This window comes from Haemaphysalis longicornis, unplaced genomic scaffold (genome assembly GCF_048455015.1).
Source record: "Haemaphysalis longicornis isolate Haplotype H1 unplaced genomic scaffold, Haemaphysalis longicornis Haplotype H1 scaffold_3, whole genome shotgun sequence".
Classification (NCBI taxonomy): domain Eukaryota; kingdom Metazoa; phylum Arthropoda; class Arachnida; order Ixodida; family Ixodidae; genus Haemaphysalis; species Haemaphysalis longicornis.
The window spans coordinates 92,291,332-92,314,329 of NW_027526335.1; the positions used below are offsets into that span (position 1 = coordinate 92,291,332).

The following is a 22,998-nucleotide window of genomic DNA, read 5'->3' on the forward strand; positions in this document are numbered from 1 at the left end:
TTTGAATGCGTAGCGATAACTGAGTCCGCCAAGTGGGTCTGATCAGAAAATGGAGACGGCTGCGTCTTCCGAAATCGGTCAGCCAGGTCGGTCTAACTGCACGAGGCAGACCGCACTCCGTGCTCGCTGAGGCAAAAACAAAGAGCAAAAAAAAAAGAAAAACAGCGGGTACAACTCCGAACGGGAATTCATTCCACACACGTTGCGAAACCCACAGCATTGTAGGGAATAGGACCGCGTAGAGATAGCAGCTGCTGTTAGAAGGACCGCGGAACGATCTTTCTTGGAATATGACGCGTGAAGGGCGTACTTATAATTGACGCGACTGTTGAGGCGGAGGGAGAGTGAAGTGAACCGCATTTAATCGTTAATGTCCGATTTCAAACGAATTTGGAAGGGCGCGAAATATGGTGGCAATCAGAAACACGGAAACTAACACTACTCCTCAACCCTGTCCGCAATTTAGGGTGACACAGCTCGTTCTATACCACGTCTTCTCAGCCTTTCTTCGTCTATCGAAAGCGTCGCGTCATGACTTTAATGAGGGGTTCCGGCCTAATTATGTTTGGCGCTGCTAGTTTGAATGCGTAGCGATAACTGAGTCCGCCAAGTGGGTCTGATCAGAAAATGGAGACGGCTGCGTCTTCCGAAATCGGTCAGCCAGGTCGGTCTAACTGCACGAGGCAGACCGCACTTCGTGCTCGTTGAGGCAAAAACAAAGAGCAAAAAAAAAAAAGAAAAACAGCGGGTACAACTCCGAACGGGAATTCATTCCACACACGTTGCGAAACCCACAGCATTGTAGGGAATAGGACCGCGTAGAGATAGCAGTTGCTGTTAGAAGGACCGCGGAACGATCTTTCTTGGAATATGACGCGTGAAGGGCGTACTTATAATTGACGCGACTGTTGAGGCGGAGGGAGAGTGAAGTGAACCGCATTTAATCGTTAATGTCCGATTTCAAAGGAATTTGGAAGGGCGCGAAATATGGTGGCAATCAGAAACACGGAAACTAACACTACTCCTCAACCCTGTCCGCAATTTAGGGTGACACAGCTCGTTCTATACCACGTCTTCTCAGCCTTTCTTCGTCTATCGAAAGCGTCGCGTCATGACTTTAATGAGGGGTTCTGGCCTAATTATGTTTGGCGCTGCTAGTTTGAATGCGTAGCGATAACTGAGTCCGCCAAGTGGGTCTGATCAGAAAATGGAGACGGCTGCGTCTTCCGAAATCGGTCAGCCAGGTCGGTCTAACTGCACGAGGCAGACCGCACTCCGTGCTCGCTGAGGCAAAAACAAAGAGCAAAAAAAAAAGAAAAACAGCGGGTACAACTCCGAACGGGAATTCATTCCACACACGTTGCGAAACCCACAGCATTGTAGGGAATAGGACCGCGTAGAGATAGCAGCTGCTGTTAGAAGGACCGCGGAACGATCTTTCTTGGAATATGACGCGTGAAGGGCGTACTTATAATTGACGCGACTGTTGAGGCGGAGGGAGAGTGAAGTGAACCGCATTTAATCGTTAATGTCCGATTTCAAACGAATTTGGAAGGGCGCGAAATATGGTGGCAATCAGAAACACGGAAACTAACACTACTCCTCAACCCTGTCCGCAATTTAGGGTGACACAGCTCGTTCTATACCACGTCTTCTCAGCCTTTCTTCGTCTATCGAAAGCGTCGCGTCATGACTTTAATGAGGGGTTCCGGCCTAATTATGTTTGGCGCTGCTAGTTTGAATGCGTAGCGATAACTGAGTCCGCCAAGTGGGTCTGATCAGAAAATGGAGACGGCTGCGTCTTCCGAAATCGGTCAGCCAGGTCGGTCTAACTGCACGAGGCAGACCGCACTTCGTGCTCGTTGAGGCAAAAACAAAGAGCAAAAAAAAAAAGAAAAACAGCGGGTACAACTCCGAACGGGAATTCATTCCACACACGTTGCGAAACCCACAGCATTGTAGGGAATAGGACCGCGTAGAGATAGCAGCTGCTGTTAGAAGGACCGCGGAACGATCTTTCTTGGTATATGACGCGTGAAGGGCGTACTTATAATTGACGCGACTGTTGAGGCGGAGGGAGAGTGAAGTGAACCGCATTTAATCGTTAATGTCCGATTTCAAAGGAATTTGGAAGGGCGCGAAATATGGTGGCAATCGTAAACACGAAAACTAACACTACTCCTCAACCCTGTCCGCAATTTAGGGTGACACAGCTCGTTCTATACCACGTCTTCTCAGCCTTTCTTCGTCTATCGAAAGCGTCGCGTCATGACTTTAATGAGGGGTTCTGGCCTAATTATGTTTGGCGCTGCTAGTTTGAATGCGTAGCGATAACTGAGTCCGCCAAGTGGGTCTGATCAGAAAATGGAGACGGCTGCGTCTTCCGAAATCGGTCAGCCAGGTCGGTCTAACTGCACGAGGCAGACCGCACTCCGTGCTCGCTGAGGCAAAAACAAAGAGCAAAAAAAAAAAGAAAAACAGCGGGTACAACTCCGAACGGGAATTCATTCCACACACGTTGCGAAACCCACAGCATTGTAGGGAATAGGACCGCGTATTGATAGCAGCTGCTGTTAGAAGGACCGCGGAACGATCTTTCTTGGTATATGACGCGTGAAGGGCGTACTTATAATTGACGCGACTGTTGAGGCGGAGGGAGAGTGAAGTGAACCGCATTTAATCGTTAATGTCCGATTTCAAAGGAATTTGGAAGGGCGCGAAATATGGTGGCAATCAGAAACACGGAAACTAACACTACTCCTCAACCCTGTCCGCAATTTAGGGTGACACAGCTCGTTCTATACCACGTCTTCTCAGCCTTTCTTCGTCTATCGAAAGCGTCGCGTCATGACTTTAATGAGGGGTTCCGGCCTAATTATGTTTGGCGCTGCTAGTTTGAATGCGTAGCGATAACTGAGTCCGCCAAGTGGGTCTGATCAGAAAATGGAGACGGCTGCGTCTTCCGAAATCGGTCAGCCAGGTCGGTCTAACTGCACGAGGCAGACCGCACTTCGTGCTCGCTGAGGCAAAAACAAAGAGCAAAAAAAAAAGAAAAACAGCGGGTACAACTCCGAACGGGAATTCATTCCACACACGTTGCGAAACCCACAGCATTGTAGGGAATAGGACCGCGTAGAGATAGCAGCTGCTGTTAGAAGGACCGCGGAACGATCTTTCTTGGTATATGACGCGTGAAGGGCGTACTTATAATTGACGCGACTGTTGAGGCGGAGGGAGAGTGAAGTGAACCGCATTTAATCGTTAATGTCAGATTTCAAAGGAATTTGGAAGGGCGCGAAATATGGTGGCAATCAGAAACACGGAAACTAACACTACTCCTCAACCCTGTCCGCAATTTAGGGTGACACAGCTCGTTCTATACCACGTCTTCTCAGCCTTTCTTCGTCTATCGAAAGCGTCGCGTCATGACTTTAATGAGGGGTTCTGGCCTAATTATGTTTGGCGCTGCTAGTTTGAATGCGTAGCGATAACTGAGTCCGCCAAGTGGGTCTGATCAGAAAATGGAGACGGCTGCGTCTTCCGAAATCGGTCAGCCAGGTCGGTCTAACTGCACGAGGCAGACCGAACTTCGTGCTCACTGAGGCAAAAACAAAGAGCAAAAAAAAAAGAAAAACAGCGGGTACAACTCCGAACGGGAATTCATTCCACACACGTTGCGAAACCCACAGCATTGTAGGGAATAGGACCGCGTAGAGATAGCAGCTGCTGTTAGAAGGACCGCGGAACGATCTTTCTTGGTATATGACGCGTGAAGGGCGTACTTATAATTGACGCGACTGTTGAGGCGGAGGGACTGTGAAGTGAACCGCATTTAATCGTTAATGTCCGATTTCTAAGGAATTTGGAAGGGCGCGAAATATGGTGGCAATCGTAAACACGGAAACTAACACTACTCCTCAACCCTGTCCGCAATTTAGGGTGACACAGCTCGTTCTATACCACGTCTTCTCAGCCTTTCTTCGTCTATCGAAAGCGTCGCGTCATGACTTCAATGAGGGGTTCCGGCCTAATTATGTTTGGCGCTGCTAGTTTGAATGCGTAGCGATAACTGAGTCCGCCAAGTGGGTCTGATCAGAAAATGGAGACGGCTGCGTCTTCCGAAATCGGTCAGCCAGGTCGGTCTAACTGCACGAGGCAGACCGCACTCCGTGCTCGTTGAGGCAAAAACAAAGAGCAAAAAAAAAAAAAAGAAAAACAGCGGGTACAACTCCGAAAGGGAATTCATTCCACACACGTTGCGAAACCCACAGCATTGTAGGGAATAGGACCGGGTAGAGATAGCAGCTGCTGTTAGAAGGACCGCGGAACGATCTTTCTTGGTATATGACGCGTGAAGGGCGTACTTATAATTGACGCGACTGTTGAGGCGGAGGGAGAGTGAAGTGAACCGCATTTAATCGTTAATGTCCGATTTCTAAGGAATTTGGAAGGGCGCGAAATATGGTGGCAATCGTAAACACGGAAACTAACACTACTCCTCAACCCTGTCCGCAATTTAGGGTGACACAGCTCGTTCTATACCACGTCTTCTCAGCCTTTCTTCGTCTATCGAAAGCGTCGCGTCATGACTTCAATGAGGGGTTCCGGCCTAATTATGTTTGGCGCTGCTAGTTTGAATGCGTAGCGATAACTGAGTCCGCCAAGTGGGTCTGATCAGAAAATGGAGACGGCTGCGTCTTCCGAAATCGGTCAGCCAGGTCGGTCTAACTGCACGAGGCAGACCGCACTCCGTGCTCGTTGAGGCAAAAACAAAGAGCAAAAAAAAAAAAAAGAAAAACAGCGGGTACAACTCCGAACGGGAATTCATTCCACACACGTTGCGAAACCCACAGCATTGTAGGGAATAGGACCGGGTAGAGATAGCAGCTGCTGTTAGAAGGACCGCGGAACGATCTTTCTTGGTATATGACGCGTGAAGGGCGTACTTATAATTGACACGACTGTTGAGGCGGAGGGACTGTGAAGTGAACCGCATTTAATCGTTAATGTCCGATTTCTAAGGAATTTGGAAGGGCGCGAAATATGGTGGCAATCGTAAACACGGAAACTAACACTACTCCTCAACCCTGTCCGCAATTTAGGGTGACACAGCTCGTTCTATACCGCGTCTTCTCAGCCTTTCTTCGTCTATCGAAAGCGTCGCGTCATGACTTTAATGAGGGGTTCCGGCCTAATTATGTTTGGCGCTGCTAGTTTGTATGCGTAGCGATAACTGAGTCCGCCAAGTGGGTCTGATCAGAAAATGGAGACGGCTGCGTCTTCCGAAATCGGTCAGCCAGGTCGGTCTAACTGCACGAGGCAGACCGCACTTCGTGCTCGCTGAGGCAAAAACAAAGAGCAAAAAAAAAAAAAGAAAAACAGCGGGTACAACTCCGAACGGGAATTCATTCCACACACGTTGCGAAACCCACAGCATTGTAGGGAATAGGACCGCGTAGAGATAGCAGCTGCTGTTAGAAGGACCGCGGAACGATCTTTCTTGGTATATGACGCGTGAAGGGCGTACTTATAATTGACGCGACTGTTGAGGCGGAGGGAGAGTGAAGTGAACCGCATTTAATCGTTAATGTCCGATTTCTAAGGAATTTGGAAGGGCGCGAAATATGGTGGCAATCGTAAACACGGAAACTAACACTACTCCTCAACCCTGTCCGCAATTTAGGGTGACACAGCTCGTTCTATACCACGTCTTCTCAGCCTTTCTTCGTCTATCGAAAGCGTCGCGTCATGACTTCAATGAGGGGTTCCGGCCTAATTATGTTTGGCGCTGCTAGTTTGAATGCGTAGCGATAACTGAGTCCGCCAAGTGGGTCTGATCAGAAAATGGAGACGGCTGCGTCTTCCGAAATCGGTCAGCCAGGTCGGTCTAACTGCACGAGGCAGACCGCACTCCGTGCTCGTTGAGGCAAAAACAAAGAGCAAAAAAAAAAAAAGAAAAACAGCGGGTACAACTCCGAACGGGAATTCATTCCACACACGTTGCGAAACCCACAGCATTGTAGGGAATAGGACCGGGTAGAGATAGCAGCTGCTGTTAGAAGGACCGCGGAACGATCTTTCTTGGTATATGACGCGTGAAGGGCGTACTTATAATTGACACGACTGTTGAGGCGGAGGGACTGTGAAGTGAACCGCATTTAATCGTTAATGTCCGATTTCTAAGGAATTTGGAAGGGCGCGAAATATGGTGGCAATCGTAAACACGGAAACTAACACTACTCCTCAACCCTGTCCGCAATTTAGGGTGACACAGCTCGTTCTATACCGCGTCTTCTCAGCCTTTCTTCGTCTATCGAAAGCGTCGCGTCATGACTTTAATGAGGGGTTCCGGCCTAATTATGTTTGGCGCTGCTAGTTTGTATGCGTAGCGATAACTGAGTCCGCCAAGTGGGTCTGATCAGAAAATGGAGACGGCTGCGTCTTCCGAAATCGGTCAGCTAGGTCGGTCTAACTGCACGAGGCAGACCGCACTTCGTGCTCGCTGAGGCAAAAACAAAGAGCAAAAAAAAAAAAGAAAAACAGCGGGTACAACTCCGAACGGGAATTCATTCCACACACGTTGCGAAACCCACAGCATTGTAGGGAATAGGACCGCGTAGAGATAGCAGCTGCTGTTAGAAGGACCGCGGAACGATCTTTCTTGGTATATGACGCGTGAAGGGCGTACTTATAATTGACACGACTGTTGAGGCGGAGGGACTGTGAAGTGAACCGCATTTAATCGTTAATGTCCGATTTCAAAGGAATTTGGAAAGACGCGAAATATGGTGGCAATCGTAAACACGGAAACTAACACTACTCCTCAACCCTGTCCGCAATTTAGGGTGACACAGCTCGTTCTATACCACGTCTTCTCAGCCTTTCTTCGTCTATCGAAAGCGTCGCGTCATGACTTTAATGAGGGATTCTGGCCTAATTATGCTTGGCGCTGCTAGTTTGAATGAGTAGCGATAACTGAGTCCACCTAGTGGGTCTGATCTGAAAATGGAGACGGCTGCGTCTTCTGAAATCGGTCAGCCAGGTCGGTCTAACTGCACGAGGCAGACCGACCTCGGAAGCAGACCGGCCACATCGGAGGTCTCACAGCACTGAACGTGCCGACTACATCGTATGCTTCTATACTCATTGATATTCTTCTGAGGACCTTCCCCCAAGATATAATAGTGGACTATCACCGAAAGAAGGCTCACGAAAGAACTCCCTCAGCCTCTTCAAGGACGGACTCAGCCGAGGAGCGCTTGCAGAACCTCCTTAGTTTTCTGCGCATCGAGATTGAGAGCCGCGAGAAATGCGAAGCAATTCCTGATAGTTCGACGAGGCGACATGATCCACAACCCGAGCCGAATACTCCTCCGAATGAACGCCGAGTTCCAACCATTTCCGTTTTCCACAATTGAGACAACAACGGCAAAGCCTCGTGCTGCTTCTGCAACGATACCGATCACCGACCTGAAGACTGCACGTCTCCTGTCTCAGAGTATGACAAGAAGGCTATTCTTCGCCGTGAAGGACGATGCTTTCGTTGCTCGACGCGAGGACATAGAGCTTCAGACTGTCGCCGGAGAATTGTTTGTCGTCAGTGCAATGGACATCACGCTTCGTCACTCTGCTTCCCGGTGTCTCCTAAGCAGCCAACTTCTCAAGAACACATTTCACGCGTTGCACGAGCGTACTACGCTGCAGACACATCGGAAAAGTCCACCGCTGACGAGACCGTCCTGCTGCAGACATTTCGAGTCTGGGCTGTATCAAAGGAAAAAAGGAGCTTCATACGAGGACTAATTGACGGGGGAAGTCAGCGAAGTTTTATACGAGAAGACGTGTCGAAGAAGTTGATGCTACCAGTCGTCGGATAAGTCGCATTGTCCATCAACACTTTTGGAAAACAAGTGAAGCTAAAAAACAGAATTACCGAATCGTCAGAATCACGCTCCAGAGCCAGTACAACGAAAATGAATGCACCTTGGATGCTGTGGAGGTACCAGAGATATGCCAGGACATTCTGGGAGATATTACCGATGTACCCTACGTGCACAGGTTAATGAACTCGGGAAGAGAGATCGCGGATCTGAACAAGTTCGGGCAGGGCAATGAGGCACCTGGCATCAGTGTGTTGATGGGAGCTGACCAAATGTGGCTGGTCATGGCGCCAGAAGTCTGCCGAAGCACCTGCTCGAGCCTGGCAGCCATAAAAACGATATTTGGATGGACCTTTCAAGGATCCACAATGACAGAATCAGATAACGTGAGTTCTAAATGTATGGTCTGTGTTTTGCCCTCTTTGATGGCCCCTCAAAGAGATTTCCACATTAAACAGAAGCGATTCAAGTACTCTGAAATGGAAAGCATGGCAATAGAACGACCTCATGGTGCCAAAAACATTCGCCGTACAGTGTTTCAAGACTTCGAAAATAACTTGCCCAGGCACGACGAACAGTACCACGTTACGTTTCACAAAAGTGTACGCTGGCTTGTCCACTGAAAGGAAACCGGTATGGATTTACTCGTCAACCGGAAATATTGCATCTAAAGTTTGCTAACGAGTACAAATTGTCTCAACCTGACGCCTTCATGCGGAATGTTTCCCGAGGCCGTCAAGTCACTTTTCTCCCGCACACATCAGCTCAACAGCGGCCGATTCCTGTCAGCACGAAGCGACCTGAAGGTATCGTTACTCGGACAGTTCACCAGCAAGAGTTAATTTATGGTCACGGGAGAAGAGACAGACAACACTTACGTCAAAGCAGGTGCAACCAGAGACATCCATCGACGAAAATGAGAGCTCTATGCGCTGACCAGATATGCAATTACGGACCGTAGTGGTTAGTGCATCAACCTTAGCCTAACAGATAAGCAAGTGAAAGAACTTTACGTGGACGACAAAACCGAACGCTCAACAATTCCTTGCTCGGAGCATTTAAAGTTCCCGGGGGAGGATGTTGAGAAAGAAGAGGCCGCTAAGTAACGGCTTCCGATTAGTAGAGAAAAAAAATCACGCCATATCCACGGATTAATGAATGATGATAAGTGGGGCGAAGCTCGAGAGGGGGAGATCATCGGTAACCGTAACTCTCCCGTGAAAGTTCGCCCATTACATCATTAAGAAAGACGTAAGATTGTGTACGTACATTGTACAAATCAACTTTTATTTTCGGAGTCAATGCTCCCAGGCCCAGACCTGGTGAAAGACCCCGCGCCGTCGAGGACTACCCCGCACCTCCACCACAATTTGTCACGTAGGATGGGACACAACGGTAAAGAAAGAACTTTTATTTAGGGCGAACTTGTGCCCGAACAAGACGAGAGGAAACGAGCAAAGGTTCTTGCGTCTCGTTCGATCTCCGAGAACGACTGCCTGCGTTCGTGGCGTGATCTCTTGTGTGATCTCCCCCCTCGCAGTGCACGTGCGCTCGCGCCTCCGTTGGCGAACACAGACAAGCTCGCGCTCCCGGTGCCGAGTTTGCGCTGCCGGTTGCAGCCGGTTCTTGCGCGTGCAACGCGGCCCACTTTGCGACATCTCCGAAAGCATGCGGCGGTCACGTACCACGAGACACAAGGGATGGACAGACCCATGACTTAAGGAGCTTCGCCCCTAAAATAGAAAGAAGTAGGTGTGGCGATATTAGAGAACACCCGGCCCTTGTCTCCTTCTCGCGTTATTTCACAACAGCTTTGCTGTAAACCTGTGGCTGCACAACTGCGGGAGGTGCCCAAATAAAGGCTTGTTCCACATTTACGCCGGAATATGAAAAGTGGATCATCAGCACAGTTGTTTCCTTCCTCTTCACGCAGGCATGCAGCAGCAGTCGTACCAAGCGGGCCGCCAGTCTGGTAAAATGTCCAACGTGCCCCGCAAACTGTGGAGGTCCCGGGCCAAGTCTCAGTCCAGGGTGTCCACGCTAAGCGTCTGCAGCTGGTCTCCCGAGGTGAGCGATCCTCTCACTTCTCATCTTTTAATAAACCTCATCAACGGCCATCTGTTTGAGCAGTGGTCACAGCGAAAAAAACACCTAGTTCCGGCACTTTTGTTGCACTCGAAAAGGCCCTTATTTTTTCGGGCTTTTGTTCTGTGCTCCACGGGGATCACAGGTGCGGTTCCACTTGAACAGCACAAATAAGCCGGGATTTATTTTGAGCGATAAATTACTGAATATTCATGTATAGCAATAAGCAACTAGACGCCAGTGGGATCACTTGCATGCACGCGTGCGTGCGAATAGACTCGTGTACTTTCGCGTTCCGCCTTACGCACACGAGACAGCAGCAGTTGCAGCGCAGTGTATTATGCGCTCCCGCCCAATATGACCCTAGTGCACACTCCGAGTGTAAGAAAGTCGCGCGTTCCGCCTAACGTACACGAGACAACAGCAGTTGTAGCGCAGTGTGTTATGCGCTCCCTCCCATTTGGACTCTAGTACACACTCCGAGTGTAAGAAAATTTGTTCGGCCACGTCTTCTTCAACCAGGGCGGCTGCCGATGGCGCTCTCGGACCGGGGGTCGCCTCACGCTGCGTCCGACCACGCTGGTGGCACTGACCGAGACGGAGGCCTCTGCCTTCCGACCACTGGCTGTAAATAGGCTGCAGGGCATCGGTATCGGCTGCAAGGTCGACATCCCCAGAGGTCAGTCCGCATGGTGCACCCTCTCTCACTCTCCTCGCGTCGTACTCCACCGCATGGCAGCAGGCGCGTTGCCGATTAGGCAGTGGAGACCCATTGACACCGCGCACTAAAATGAAACCATCTCGGGCGTTTTGGGGTGAAGCACGTCCTGGCGCAGTTTCCGTCGAACAACATCCTTTCATTCTACTTCGTGTCGCGCTTAAAGGAATCAATTAATTAATTGATCTCGACTCGCCGCGGTGGCTCAGTGGCTAAGGAGTTGTGCTGCTGAGCACGAGGACGCTGGTTCGATTCCCGGCCGTGGCGGCCGCCTTTCTGATGGCGGCGAAAAGCAAAAAACGCTCGTGTGGACGAGATTTCGGCGCACGTTAAAGACCCCAGGTGGCCGAAATTAACCCGGAGCCCTCCACTACGGCGCGCCTTATCGCCTGCGTTGCGTAGGCGCGTTGAACCCTGCAATCAATCAATAATTGACTGATCTATAAATCGATAGACCAATCTCAAACAACCGATACTTCCAATCGATATTAACTTGAACTGATGCTAAAATTCCCAGCCCCCAAGTATTTGGGGGGAAGACCAACGCTCCCGTGACCTAACTTTGCGGCTTTCCACTGCATACAACGCGCTTCACAGGAAGAGTCTGTTTTAACCTTATCGACCTCAAAATGATCGATATCTTGCTTTTCTCTCTTGCAATCAACAGAGCACCATTACCATCATTATCGTCATCCTGCCGTCGTCATCTTAGCACCATACGGAGCCTAAGAAAGCTAGAGCCACACAGGGGCGAATAAAACTTCCAATAAATACATATAATTAAACTGAGAGCATGACCAATTAAGAATACCATGGGTTGAACGTGGTCTTATCTGATAAACGCATACGGATTGTAACACAGCATGAGCCCCATGCCGTCGTCATTTCGCTCGGAAGGTCAGGCGTATTTTTTTCGAAATTAAAACTTCCGTCACTTCGCGGCCTTCCAGCTATGCCCTTTATGTTGGGATGTCGAAACATGTCACGCTGTTCAATAAGCTTCGCCTATGTGTAATAAAATCGAAGAATGTAACATACCTTATTTTGCAATGTGTAACTAACATTGGCATGGGCACTCCTGCCTGCACCCGTTGATGAAGGCTCCGCACGTTTTCTACGAGCAGAGGACAGCTCGGAGGCTTCGGCGAAACTTCGCAGACGGCCCGCGCTGCTTCGCAAGAAGGCCATTACTACGAGCTTCTTCGAAAGTCGCAAAGAAAGTGGTAAGACAACGACGATTTTATTTTGGTTCTTGGGGTCGAGAAACCATTTTCTTAAGGTCAAGGAACCATTTTGTAACTGCTCTTCTGGACCCACCATCTTTCAGAAAATTTACTTTACTAACCCTGACATCAAGTGCGACCTTTTTGCAGTTTCTTTATATTTTTCCTCACGCATTGACCTCGAATTCCAGGTTGAAGTGCCATCCTGCCGTACAAACTTGTGCTTCAATTCATTTGTACCGAAAACTGCGACGGAATGGAACCACCTCCCCGCTTCGATCGCCAGCATCACTGAACCTTCATTGTTCAAGACAGCCATATCAAACTCTCTTTAAAAACTTGTATGACCCACTCCTCTCTGCAACGCCCTCGAGGTCCTGAGAGTAGTGTAATAAATAAATAAATAAATAAATAAATAAATAAATAAATAAATAAATAAATAAATAAATAAATAAATAAATAAATAAATAAATAAATAAATAAATAAATAAATAAATAAATAAATAAATAAATAATGTAGCCGATATCTAAAATTCCAATATATTTCGACAAAATCGGCACTGTAATTTATCATTCCCTCTTTTTGGGTTGTTTCTCTGTGTATTTTTTTGTTCGCCTTTTTTTGCGGTGGGTGAAGCGTTACTGAGCGCATATTTATGTAACCTTGTGTTTGCCTGGTATCGTAGCATAAAAGCGAGCACTTCTATCACAAAAGTGGTGTGCTTCGTGCGGTATACAAGTCAAGCGTACAAATTTCACGACGATTAGCACTCATTTTTCTTTAATTTTCTCTTACAGCGCCTTCCTCGGGCGCCATTCGTAGGGAAACCACAAAGAGGAGCTGCAGAGAGACACTTTTCATGTTCGCGCGTTTTCTCTAACTCGCTTTTCGCGACTGGTTCCACTGATGTCGAAGCCCTGTCTGAAGCTCTCCCTCTTTTTATAAACTCGCGACGTATGTGCTAAAGGGGCATTTCCTGTGCCCTGGCCGACTAAAGCTTCTCTAAGGGCGTCGATCGTGCTGCCTGTAATATCTGTGCTGGGAACCACCCTTCCTCTCTCCCTCTCTGTGGCCAAATGACGCCACTCTCGGTCATGGTTTATGCCACTTACTTCAAAACGACTATGAACACTGGCATTTTAATGCGTAGCGTTCTTTGTGTAGCATTCTTTTGCGTAGCATTCTTTGCCGAGTGCCGCCACAGCCAGGATGTGTGCAACGCCCTGAATTTCCACAAAATTTCAGATTTGGTGGAAGTAACACCTGTAATCGTTATAATCGCGTAAATAAAGATAATTGGTTGGGCTAATTTTGAAAAAGCAAAAAAATAAGGAAAATAAAGGAAATGAAATTTTCACAAAAATGATCTGACAAAATCAAAACTATGTATCTCCCCAAAACTGAAGAAAAATAAAAATGTATTCAGAATAATGTTGAAATAACGCATAAAAAGGCGTAAATAGCCCAATTCTGCAGTACGCCTTGTCCATGGGAAAAATACGTAATTAGCGAAGTAAAAACACATCATCGCTGTAATGGTATAGTATATTTACATCATTGGCGAAATTCAACGAAAGAAAACTTAAAAAGAATAAAATTCAACGTCTTTAGCTACTCATGGCCATATTTGGCTGCGAAGAACTGACAGTTTAGACAAGCGGCTTAAGGATGCTACACTGAGTAGACGGTTGTCTGAATTCCTGCAGATGTTTAAAGACTATAGTCTTTTTTGGGCTACTTAAACGCAGAAATTTTGGTCTGTCTGTTTGAATGTATGTCTGTCTGTGACTCGATTCAGCCACCCGGCGAAAGCGAAACAGAAGCTGCGCAATAGTCTTATATCATATACCCACAGCCAAATCTAAACGCCTAAGCCCGGTGTCAATGTTCATACTTGTCAACATTGTTGAACAAGAACAAGACATTACGCAACTATAAGGCAGAAAAGCAATACATAAGTGATATTTGCAGTGTTCCGTTGTGTAAAAAATCATTCATGCATGGTTTTTGCGATGAAATACTACATCAACTGCATAAAACCGTCGCCTGCTGTTGCTCGTGCTGCTATATACCTCCTGGCGGCATTTAAGAAATCAAACGGCAACAGCAACGAAAGGTTCTAGGTAGGATCCACGCTAGGAAGGCTCGTGAGTAGGCCAACGTGGTTCTATAAACATTTTAGCAGGGTGCCTCGATTCACGCGCGTCTCCGCCGTACGGGAGCGCTGGCATCGAGGCACCCGACTTAGAGCAGTGGTACGCGGTGAATATAAATTGACTTGAGCAAACCTCTAGCGTGTTATCTTGGGAGGAACAGTAAGGAAGGGGAACAGCATGAGAGGTGAGCGGAAAAGAGAAGGGAGGCCTTTACTTGGCAGGGGCACCAGTCGACTATCGTGTTTCGTCGACATTTGCAACGAAAGGAGCAGATACGCGGCCAATTTTAGTTGTTCATTGTTACTCCAGCAGAGTTCAAAGTGTAATAAATAAACCTTGGTAATCTGACAACATGCCTGGTATCTGCTCCCTATGCGGTAGTCTTAGGCTCCCCACAGCGAGCACTGTTTTTTCGTCCCTCGTGCCCTCTTCTTGCCCTCTTCTTCTCAATTTCCTCCCGATTCCCCTCGCCGGCGCGTGTCCATGTATCGCAGCAGACATTCCTAGCGGGCAGGTGTTCGGCGTGGGGCTGCAGCACGTGGTGCAGAGCGACCGGCAGCGGTTCCCCGACTCGACGCTGGCGCACCCGGGGCCCTGGTCCCCGGGGGACAACATGGGGCCCGACCTGGCCGCCGCGGCCGACGCCCTGTCGCGGCGCTCGGACAACGCCAGCGAGAGCTCGCTCTCCTCGCTCGCCGACCTCTCCACCGAGGACTGCCGAAAGGTCGGTTGCCTGCGTGCACAGTCCGCCCTGGTTGGGCCGATTCCGTTTGTTCTAAATGATCGACTGATTGATTGATTGATTGATTGATTGATTGATTGATTGATTGATTGATTGATTGATTGATTGATTGATTGATTGATTGATTGATTGATTGATTAATTGATTAATTGATTGTAGGGTTTAACGCGCCGACGCAACGCAGGCGATGAGGCGCGCCGTAGTGGAGGGCTCCGGATTAATTTTGACCACCTGGGGATCTTTAACGTGCGCCGAAATCTCCAACACACGGGCCTTTTCGATTTTTGCTTCCATCCGAAAAGCAGCCACCGCGGCCGGGAATCGAACCCGCATTGTTTTAACTGAGACTATGGTTACATCCGCAATGCGTAGGAGAGAGCAACGTACCGTTTGCACTGATGATGATGATGATGATGCTGATGATGATGATTATTATTATTATTATTATTACAGGCCCTTCCTTTGTATCGGGACGTCGGATGTCACCAACCGACGTGCCTGTGTTATTCTGCTTATTTGCCCTACCCTTAACTAATCTAATGGGTTTTTCCCCCTCCCCCCAGCTTTAAACTCCCATCGCCCCTCCCTCCTGCTGTTCTAAAACTATAATTCAAGGACAGCGACACCTGTCGGCACAAATTGGGACTTTCGCGGTCCTTCTATGCTTTTGAATATCCCATTGCACACAACGGACATGCACATCCGAATCCACACCGCAACCACACATGCCGCGAGTGACGAGAGACGAACAATTCCGCGGTGCGCATCGAGGCTGCTACTTATCATTCCGAGCTTGCTTACATCATTAGTGGATGCACGTCACTCCATACGGCCCCTTATCACCCCTAGAGAAGCCAGCAACTGTAATCAGCCGCCTCCCTCTTTTTCACCAGGCACCCGATTTTTCGTTGTCAACACATTTGATGACTGTATACACCAGGCGGTTCTGATAACTTGGCCATGCACTAACGTTTTCGCGCATACCGTACATCGCATAAGTATCCCGGTGCTGACAGCCATGGCATGGTGTAACAACCCTTCGCAGCTATGGTTTCAAAGCAAAGACCTAGTATATAGGTAACGTGAAGACGTTTTCGGCCGCGAAGCCACAGCAGTTGGTTCCATTTCGAAAGCAGTCGTTGGGGCAATGGGGATATACCGTAGCGAAAACGCCGGAGTAATCTCGACGTTGTCTCTTTTTCTTTATTGCGTTGCGCTGAGGAGATTGCGAAAGAGTCGAAGAAGCGGGCTCAACACCTTCGTCTGAAGCTCTCCTATACACGAAGACGACAGCCGTCGCAGTCGTGCAGACAGGACATATTTAGCGTCTTTCACCGCCCCTTTCCGTTGTCGCGCGCTCCAGGTATACAGCGAGAAACCGCCACAGTCTACTCCGAGAAGCAACCTGGTTAGCTCCGCGGTACGTTGGAGCGACTCATTTGCATTCTTTTTTTTTTTCTTTTTCGCCATGTCTTCTTTCTTATTTTTCGAGACGTGCGCGTGCGTTTTGGACCTATGCCCACAGCGCGATCTGTTCTCTATCGCTTCTTTTTTTTTTTTTTTCTGTTATGAAGGGGGACCGGGGTTTCCGAGAACTTGGAGGCACCGTATCGGAAACATTTCATAACTTCACCTGGCATGCGTTTTCGTGTCGTCTCCCCCATTTTTACGCATATGTGTCCGCGGGGGGCCTGTTCACGTCATCATGCGACTCTGTTTGCTGGTTCCTGTTACCTCCTCTTTATATTTTTTTTCATTTTGCCAAAACGCGGGCTGAAATTGATCGCAACCTCGTGCTGCGCTTTTAAAATGCTAGGATTCGTTTACAAAAGAGGATCAGACTTCACACGAAAACAGACGGAAAGCAAAACAAAGTGAAAAGAAGTGAAGGAAATAAAGGAGGTAAAAGGACCAACTGCTGCGGTCGTGAGTGTTCTGTCGTAAAAATAAAAACGCGAAACAGCTAGAAACAAGCGTACAGCAGCAGCGGTAAGATTTAACGCCAAGCGGTAAGACTTAACACTGCAACATCATATAAGATGTTGCTGGGTGTCTAACGCAAATTTTCCCTAGCTAAAATGTTCGCTATAGTTAGCGCCGCAATTTCGCACGAAGAATGCATTTTATGGTCTATTTTATATGAAACTAAGTCAGGTCCAAGTTCTGTTCGATTATTTCGTAATGGAACAGCAATTCTGGTCTTAATGATGGGCTAGGCCTTTTACGGCCCTTTAATGTATATCCTGCTACGATGCGGTGAGGCGGGACCCCTACCGCAGTAACCGGCCACACTTTAATGGCGCGCACTCGCTTTCTTCCTATCACGGGGTGAGAGTGTGGCGTGCTCATTCAGCATGATGGCTGACTGCCGCAAAAATTTCAGCCCAGTCAAAACACCACGTATAGTCTGACTGAAAAAACTGAAAAATGCAATATAGGAGGGTACAAACATGCGCAGAGGAGAGAAAAAATGGATTGTTTTTGAAAGCGAACTTGAAAAAAGGGTGAATATTACGACCAGGTGGATGCGATATCACAGCCGGACGAACAAGCAGGGGCGAGCAACCCTAGTCGGCCGGCAGGCCTTGGCTGGCCGGCAGGCAGTCGGCCGGCAGTACCTTGACGACGCGGCCGCGTCGTCAAGGTACTGTCACACGGAAAAAAAAAAAATTATTCTCCTTTCTATAATCCTGTAGTGAACACTCGCGAGTATGGGAACGAGCAGTATATCGATGGCAGAAAAAGAAGTGTGGCGTCGCCGATGCATTGTTTCTACGGCGATGTCCGGGCAATTCACTTGGTGCTGTATGCAATGCGTGTTGCAAATTTGTTGCATACCACGGACGTATCGCCGGTGCAAACAAATATGCAAGGCCTGTGTTTTGAAATCTGGAAATCATCGCAAAGTAATTTTCAGCATCCCTCCGTAGACTCGATAGTTTCAAATTACGTCAGTAAATCCCCGACACTTAACGTCGTATTACCTTCGGGAGACCGTCCTCGGTTTTTTTTTTTTTTTTTTGTATCGATAAAGCTCTCCCGTAGGCATATTTGCTTGTGCAACGCATTCTTACTTATGCAGACGCTTCGTATTTTACAGCGAAGCTGTATATGTCTAAACCCCCTCCCCACCCCACACAAACACGGTTCTCATTTATCTCTCTTCTTTCTCTACCAACCCGTATGCAGGACTCAGTAGAATCCCTACGTCACCGGAGCTCGACCACCACGGATCCCGGAGACGAAGACTGGCTGGCCGTTAATGGTCCCCAGATTCCACGAGTCGTCAACTGCTGCTTACGCTACCTCGAGAACTACGGTACGCGCCGCTAAGGCGAATACGGGGAGCGCGCAGTTAAAAGTGTATGCACGTATATATACGCGCTACTACCCGTACTTGATAAAAATCGTGCGGTTGATTAAGAGTGTCGTTCTATCCAAACAAAAGCTTTCCTAGTGGTGCCGATGACGTCCTGTCAAAACACTAATGTATTTTCCTATAGACCAGTTGGTCGACCGAAAATCTTCGATGAGATCTCTGGACGCACTACGCGAGCATGAAACCGGGCGGTTACTTGAAAATCGCGAAAAAAGAACGGTTCTAGATAAGACAATACATGCTTGTATCGATCATAAAGAAGGCGTACAGTAGTTAACTTTTATCTCACAAACCACGTATCGGTACGCATTTAGGTAGTCCGAAGACGTTTACTTAGTGCGCGAAAAATTGTCGCGTGGGTTCGTTCTTGGGTTCTTGAAGGTTTGACGATCGATTGGACGCATTTTCAGAAAAGGTTTGACGCACTTTTGGTCCATGCAGTTTTGATGGGAGAAAGCTTTCGCGCTTCCGCCAACTTTTTTTAGGAAGGGATCGTAAAGTTTTTCAAGCAGAAATAAGCGGTAGTGATGATTTTTTTTATGTTCAAAAATAGTAACAACATGTATACTGAAATGATAGTATAAATCCAAGCCTGAACTTCTTCCTCCCCCCGGATGGTTGGCGAGCTACCTACCAGCCACACTTACAGCAACTAGCATGGAGAGCGCGCCAATGGATGCCCATGAAGGCACCGGTCAGTCCAGGTCTTTTCGTTCCACTTTTGGGATAGAATCAAGCGATGGTCATAAACGCGGGGCTTGGAAATGCAAGCCGCTGCCTGTGATGGCGAAACCGCGTTCTTGGTTCTGGATTGGCAAACGCCCGACTCATCAGTGATATTTACTCTAAATTTGGTTTGGGCGGTTTTGAATTAGAATTAGCAAGCTTAAGCACACCAATATGAAATATTAAACATACACATGGCACTCTCTGCCCCTTTTTAGTAGTACTGTTGTAAGGCAAAGGTACGGGACGACCTTTTAATCGAGCGGGCGGGCCGCAGAACGAGAGTTCACAGACGAGGAGGTTGACAATGTACAAAAGGAAGCAGAAGCAGATTGAAGCCAATTATGCATGGTGATGGAGATTTACAGGTGATAATGAGAAATGCTCGCTGGGGCGCAAATAACTCCTCACATTAATTACTTCCTCCTGCTGAAGGAAGCCGCGTGATGCAAATCACTCCGCAGACTATTTTGTTACTAAGCTTGATTTCGATCACATCAATAGGCCAAACGAAAAGCTGACCATAATAACCACACAACAGGTAACAACAAAAGGCGCTAAAATTGTACAGAAATTCTGGAAGTTGTCTACCAATGCGTAAACGTTCTTACGGCCCTTCTACGTTTCACAAACCCTGCGCTTCCTTGGTATCAATGAAAAAAACGCGTCTCGGCTCATTCGAGCCTTCAAGGCGATCGTATCAACTGATCGGAAAGGCCGTCCGATCACTGCTCCTGTTTTTTTAGATGCATTTCAGAGAACCAGCTCATGTGTTTCCATTTATGTTTTTTTTATTCTGATTTCTCTCTTTTTGTTGCGACCTTGATGCGGTGATGGCTTTTCTTTTTTTCATACTCAGTAGCTTCACAGTTGGCTTCTCTGCACACGTTCCCGTAATGCGGAAAAGTAAGCTTTCCAATCAGACAGAGGACAACTGTTTTCTCTCTGGCCAATATTTTCTATTAGTTTCAATTGTTCTGTATCGATTGTAAAGTTACCAATCACCAACATTTACGCTGTTCTAACAAGTAAATGCCTTTACTCCGCGATTACGCATTTGTGTGCAGATTGAGAACTTCGCTCTCCTTGGGTTACGGGCCTATTCTGTTGCGGTACTCGTCACTCGAAAGAAAAATCTACAACCAGTGCATAGTGCCGGTTATGACGCATGGAGCTGAAGAAACTTGGCTTTTTACTAAACAGCCAGAAAGCAAATTTAGGTTGGCTCAACGGGCCATGGAACGAATAATGCTAGGAATAACACTCAGGGACAGGAAGCGAGCTACCTGGATCAGAGAACAGACTAGAGCAGAAGATATTATAGTTGAAATAAAGGAAAAGAAATGGACTTGGGCTGGCCATGTAGTGAGATGGACCGACAACAGGTGGACATATAGCGTAACAGAGTGGATACCAAAAGATGTGTGTAGAAGAAGAGGAAGTCCATTGATCTGATGGAGGGATGAAATAGGGGGATTCGGGGGTAAACTGCGGTGGACTGGAGCAGCGCAGGAAAGGAGCAGTTGGAGGTCCATGGGAGATGACTTAGTCCTGGAGTGTACCGGAGTATGATGATGATGATGATGATTATGATGGTGGTGGTGGTGGTGGTGGTGGTGGTGGTGATTATGAAGACGACGACGACGACTCGCCAAAGAATGCGTACGCATTAATGCACTCACTTCGTAACCTAAGGCTCTGCCATCGCTCTAGTTCTATCTTCCAAGTCGAACGTACGGCCGCTCACCACTCCTTCAATGCTGACCTTAATGTGCGCAGACACCATGCTTTGCATTACATGCGCAGCCTGTAAGAACGCACCTCCGCCGTCATTGACGTTTTCTATCATTTTTTTCCGCGCAGGTCTCAACACTGTGGGGATATTCAGGGTCAGCGGCTCCAAGCGGAGAGTACGCCAGGTAACAGAGCATGCATGCTCATTCTGTATCTTCGTTATAGTCAAACACTTTCACCAAATTAACAAATACTTTAAACATCACTACGAAGAAACTAAGCTACTGCGCCTTGCTGTCTGGCTCCGGGCAGTGCTATGGCTGAAGAAAAAAAAACAGCATGCCTTAGCATCTTCATGATCATTGGGACTACGCAATACCGCAGAGAGTTTTGATAGAGAGAATGATGATGTTTTCGAAAATGAAGCACACCGTCGTTCCGCCCTGTTTCTTACTGCCGTGTAAAGAGCGGAGCGGAAAAGGGTCGTGTGCAGATACCCGCAGAGTGTATCTGCACACGACAGAGGGTATCTGCGTGTGCAGAGGGGCCCGCGAAAAGACTACCCCCAAGTGTACGGGGCGTGCCATCCCTCCTCTCGTCCCAGCCTCCCCCCTACCCCTCTCCTCGCTTCTCGACGAATCACTGTGTCCGCGTCGGTCCTCACGCTCGATGCATGATCCCCGATTTTCACGCGGGATGAAGAGACGCATCACGAGGGTGCAACGACTTGTGATCCCGTTCCTTTTGATGAGTGCATAGTCCGGTGATGCTTTCAGCGTAATTGAAAGGCGTATATATTGGGCCACGTTACATATACCCCCTAAAGAAAACCTTGCAGGTACTGATTAAACTACCATTTCCAGCTCTATTTCTCTCTCACATTCTCTCCCCTCTCTCTATCGGTATCTCTTTCTCTCATGCAACCTCGTGTTATGAATTAACAATTGCCTAGGATGATATCCGACAGCTTCCCGCCACATGAAGCTGTCTGCAGGGTTCCTCCTCATGGACCTCGCGATTACCACCGATCCCTTGTTCCACATTATAGCTCGGTTTGTAAGACTCTGGCTTCACCGTTATCGCGTATATACTTCTAGATGTACATATAACAATTGTTCATACGTTTCCTAGCAAAACAAGTCGAAGGATTGACGCCCAGCAGCGGTGCCTTTATGCGCAAAGTGTCATGTCGCGGGGTTATTTGATAGTGGGACCCCTTTTCAGCTGCGCGAGGAGTTCGACAGCGGCCGCGAGGTCCACCTGGACCAGGAGCGACCCCAGCCCCATGATGTGGCGCAGCTGCTCAAGGAGTACCTGCGGGACCTTCCGCAGCCGCTGCTCACCAGGGACCTGTACCTGCCCTTCCTGTACACGCAGCGTGAGTCGCCTTGCGTATTGCCGCAAATTGATCGCGTCTTCTCGACTGGATGGCTTCCAGTAGCCAAGGTAATGGCTTAGTCTGAATGCTCCACAACACGATTTGTCGCGACATTCAAAGGAATATCTCTGCTTGTGCGCAGAAGTGTGTACGCGCCTCCTTGGAGGACCCAGCACCGGGAGAAAGGGTGGGGGTGGGGTGCACTTGGATGGGGACGGGGGACGCTCAGTGCTCTATCTCTTCTTGGGAAAAAGCGCTACAAACACATCCACTTGAGAAGCGCGCCGTCCTGTGTTCTTTTCTACGTGTAGTCGTTTTTCGCGCTTTTTCCCAATATGTATCACCAACTCGCCCAACTTTCAATTGTGTTAAAGCTCTATCTCTGCTCCTCCTGTTTGTTACCGCATGGCGCCCGCGACACGGGCCCTAGCTTGCGCGCAGGTGCGCCCTCAGAGTTTGGTAGTCAGGGTTGCCGTCCTCTCTCTCTCTCTCTCTCTCTCTCTCTCTCTCTCTCTCTCTCTCTCTCTCTCTCTCTCTCTCTCTCTCTCTCTCTCTCTCTCTCTCTCTCTCTCTCTCTCTCTCTTTCCGCTACTTATCACCCTTGCCAGCCGTGCGTTTCCCCGCCTGACCAAATTATAAATATGGCAAGCTTCGTCCTTCCGTCGCTTCATCACGCCCCCTCCGGCTCCCGCATTCTTGTTTATTTATTTATAAAACACTCCAGGCCACAAAATATGCCAAAGCAGGAATGGGAGGTGTTACAACGGTAACAATATGACCAATTACATAGTCGTACAAGTGGACAAAAACAACAGACAAGTATACAAAATATTCACTAGTAGCATAAATCCCACTTCAAAGTAATTTTCGAGAGGTTTTAGTACATTTAGTACATTTAGTACATTTCCAGACTCAAAAATGCGGTGCGGCAGTTTCTTCCAGTCTGTTGTTGTGCGAGGGAAAAGTGAGTACTTAA

At 48.2% G+C, this 22,998-nt stretch overlaps 1 protein-coding gene across 2 annotated transcripts in view; it reads left to right on the forward strand.

The window, feature by feature from the left end:
• The window catches only part of Rhogap102a (Rho GTPase activating protein at 102A), a 69,162-nt gene that overhangs the window by 40,144 nt on the left and 6,020 nt on the right, over positions 1-22,998 (forward strand). Inside the window, exons 2-8 of one of the 2 annotated variants that reach the window (XM_077703808.1) lie at positions 9,814-9,947; positions 10,488-10,644; positions 11,808-11,906; positions 14,561-14,787; positions 17,995-18,124; positions 20,774-20,829; positions 21,869-22,022. In XM_077703808.1, coding sequence (XP_077559934.1) covers positions 9,814-9,947; positions 10,488-10,644; positions 11,808-11,906; positions 14,561-14,787; positions 17,995-18,124; positions 20,774-20,829; positions 21,869-22,022 — 957 coding nt within the window. Of the gene's footprint in view, positions 1-9,813; positions 9,948-10,487; positions 10,645-11,807; positions 11,907-14,557; positions 14,788-17,994; positions 18,125-20,773; positions 20,830-21,868; positions 22,023-22,998 lie in introns of both variants that reach the window. The other variant, XM_077703807.1, reaches the window with a different exon arrangement.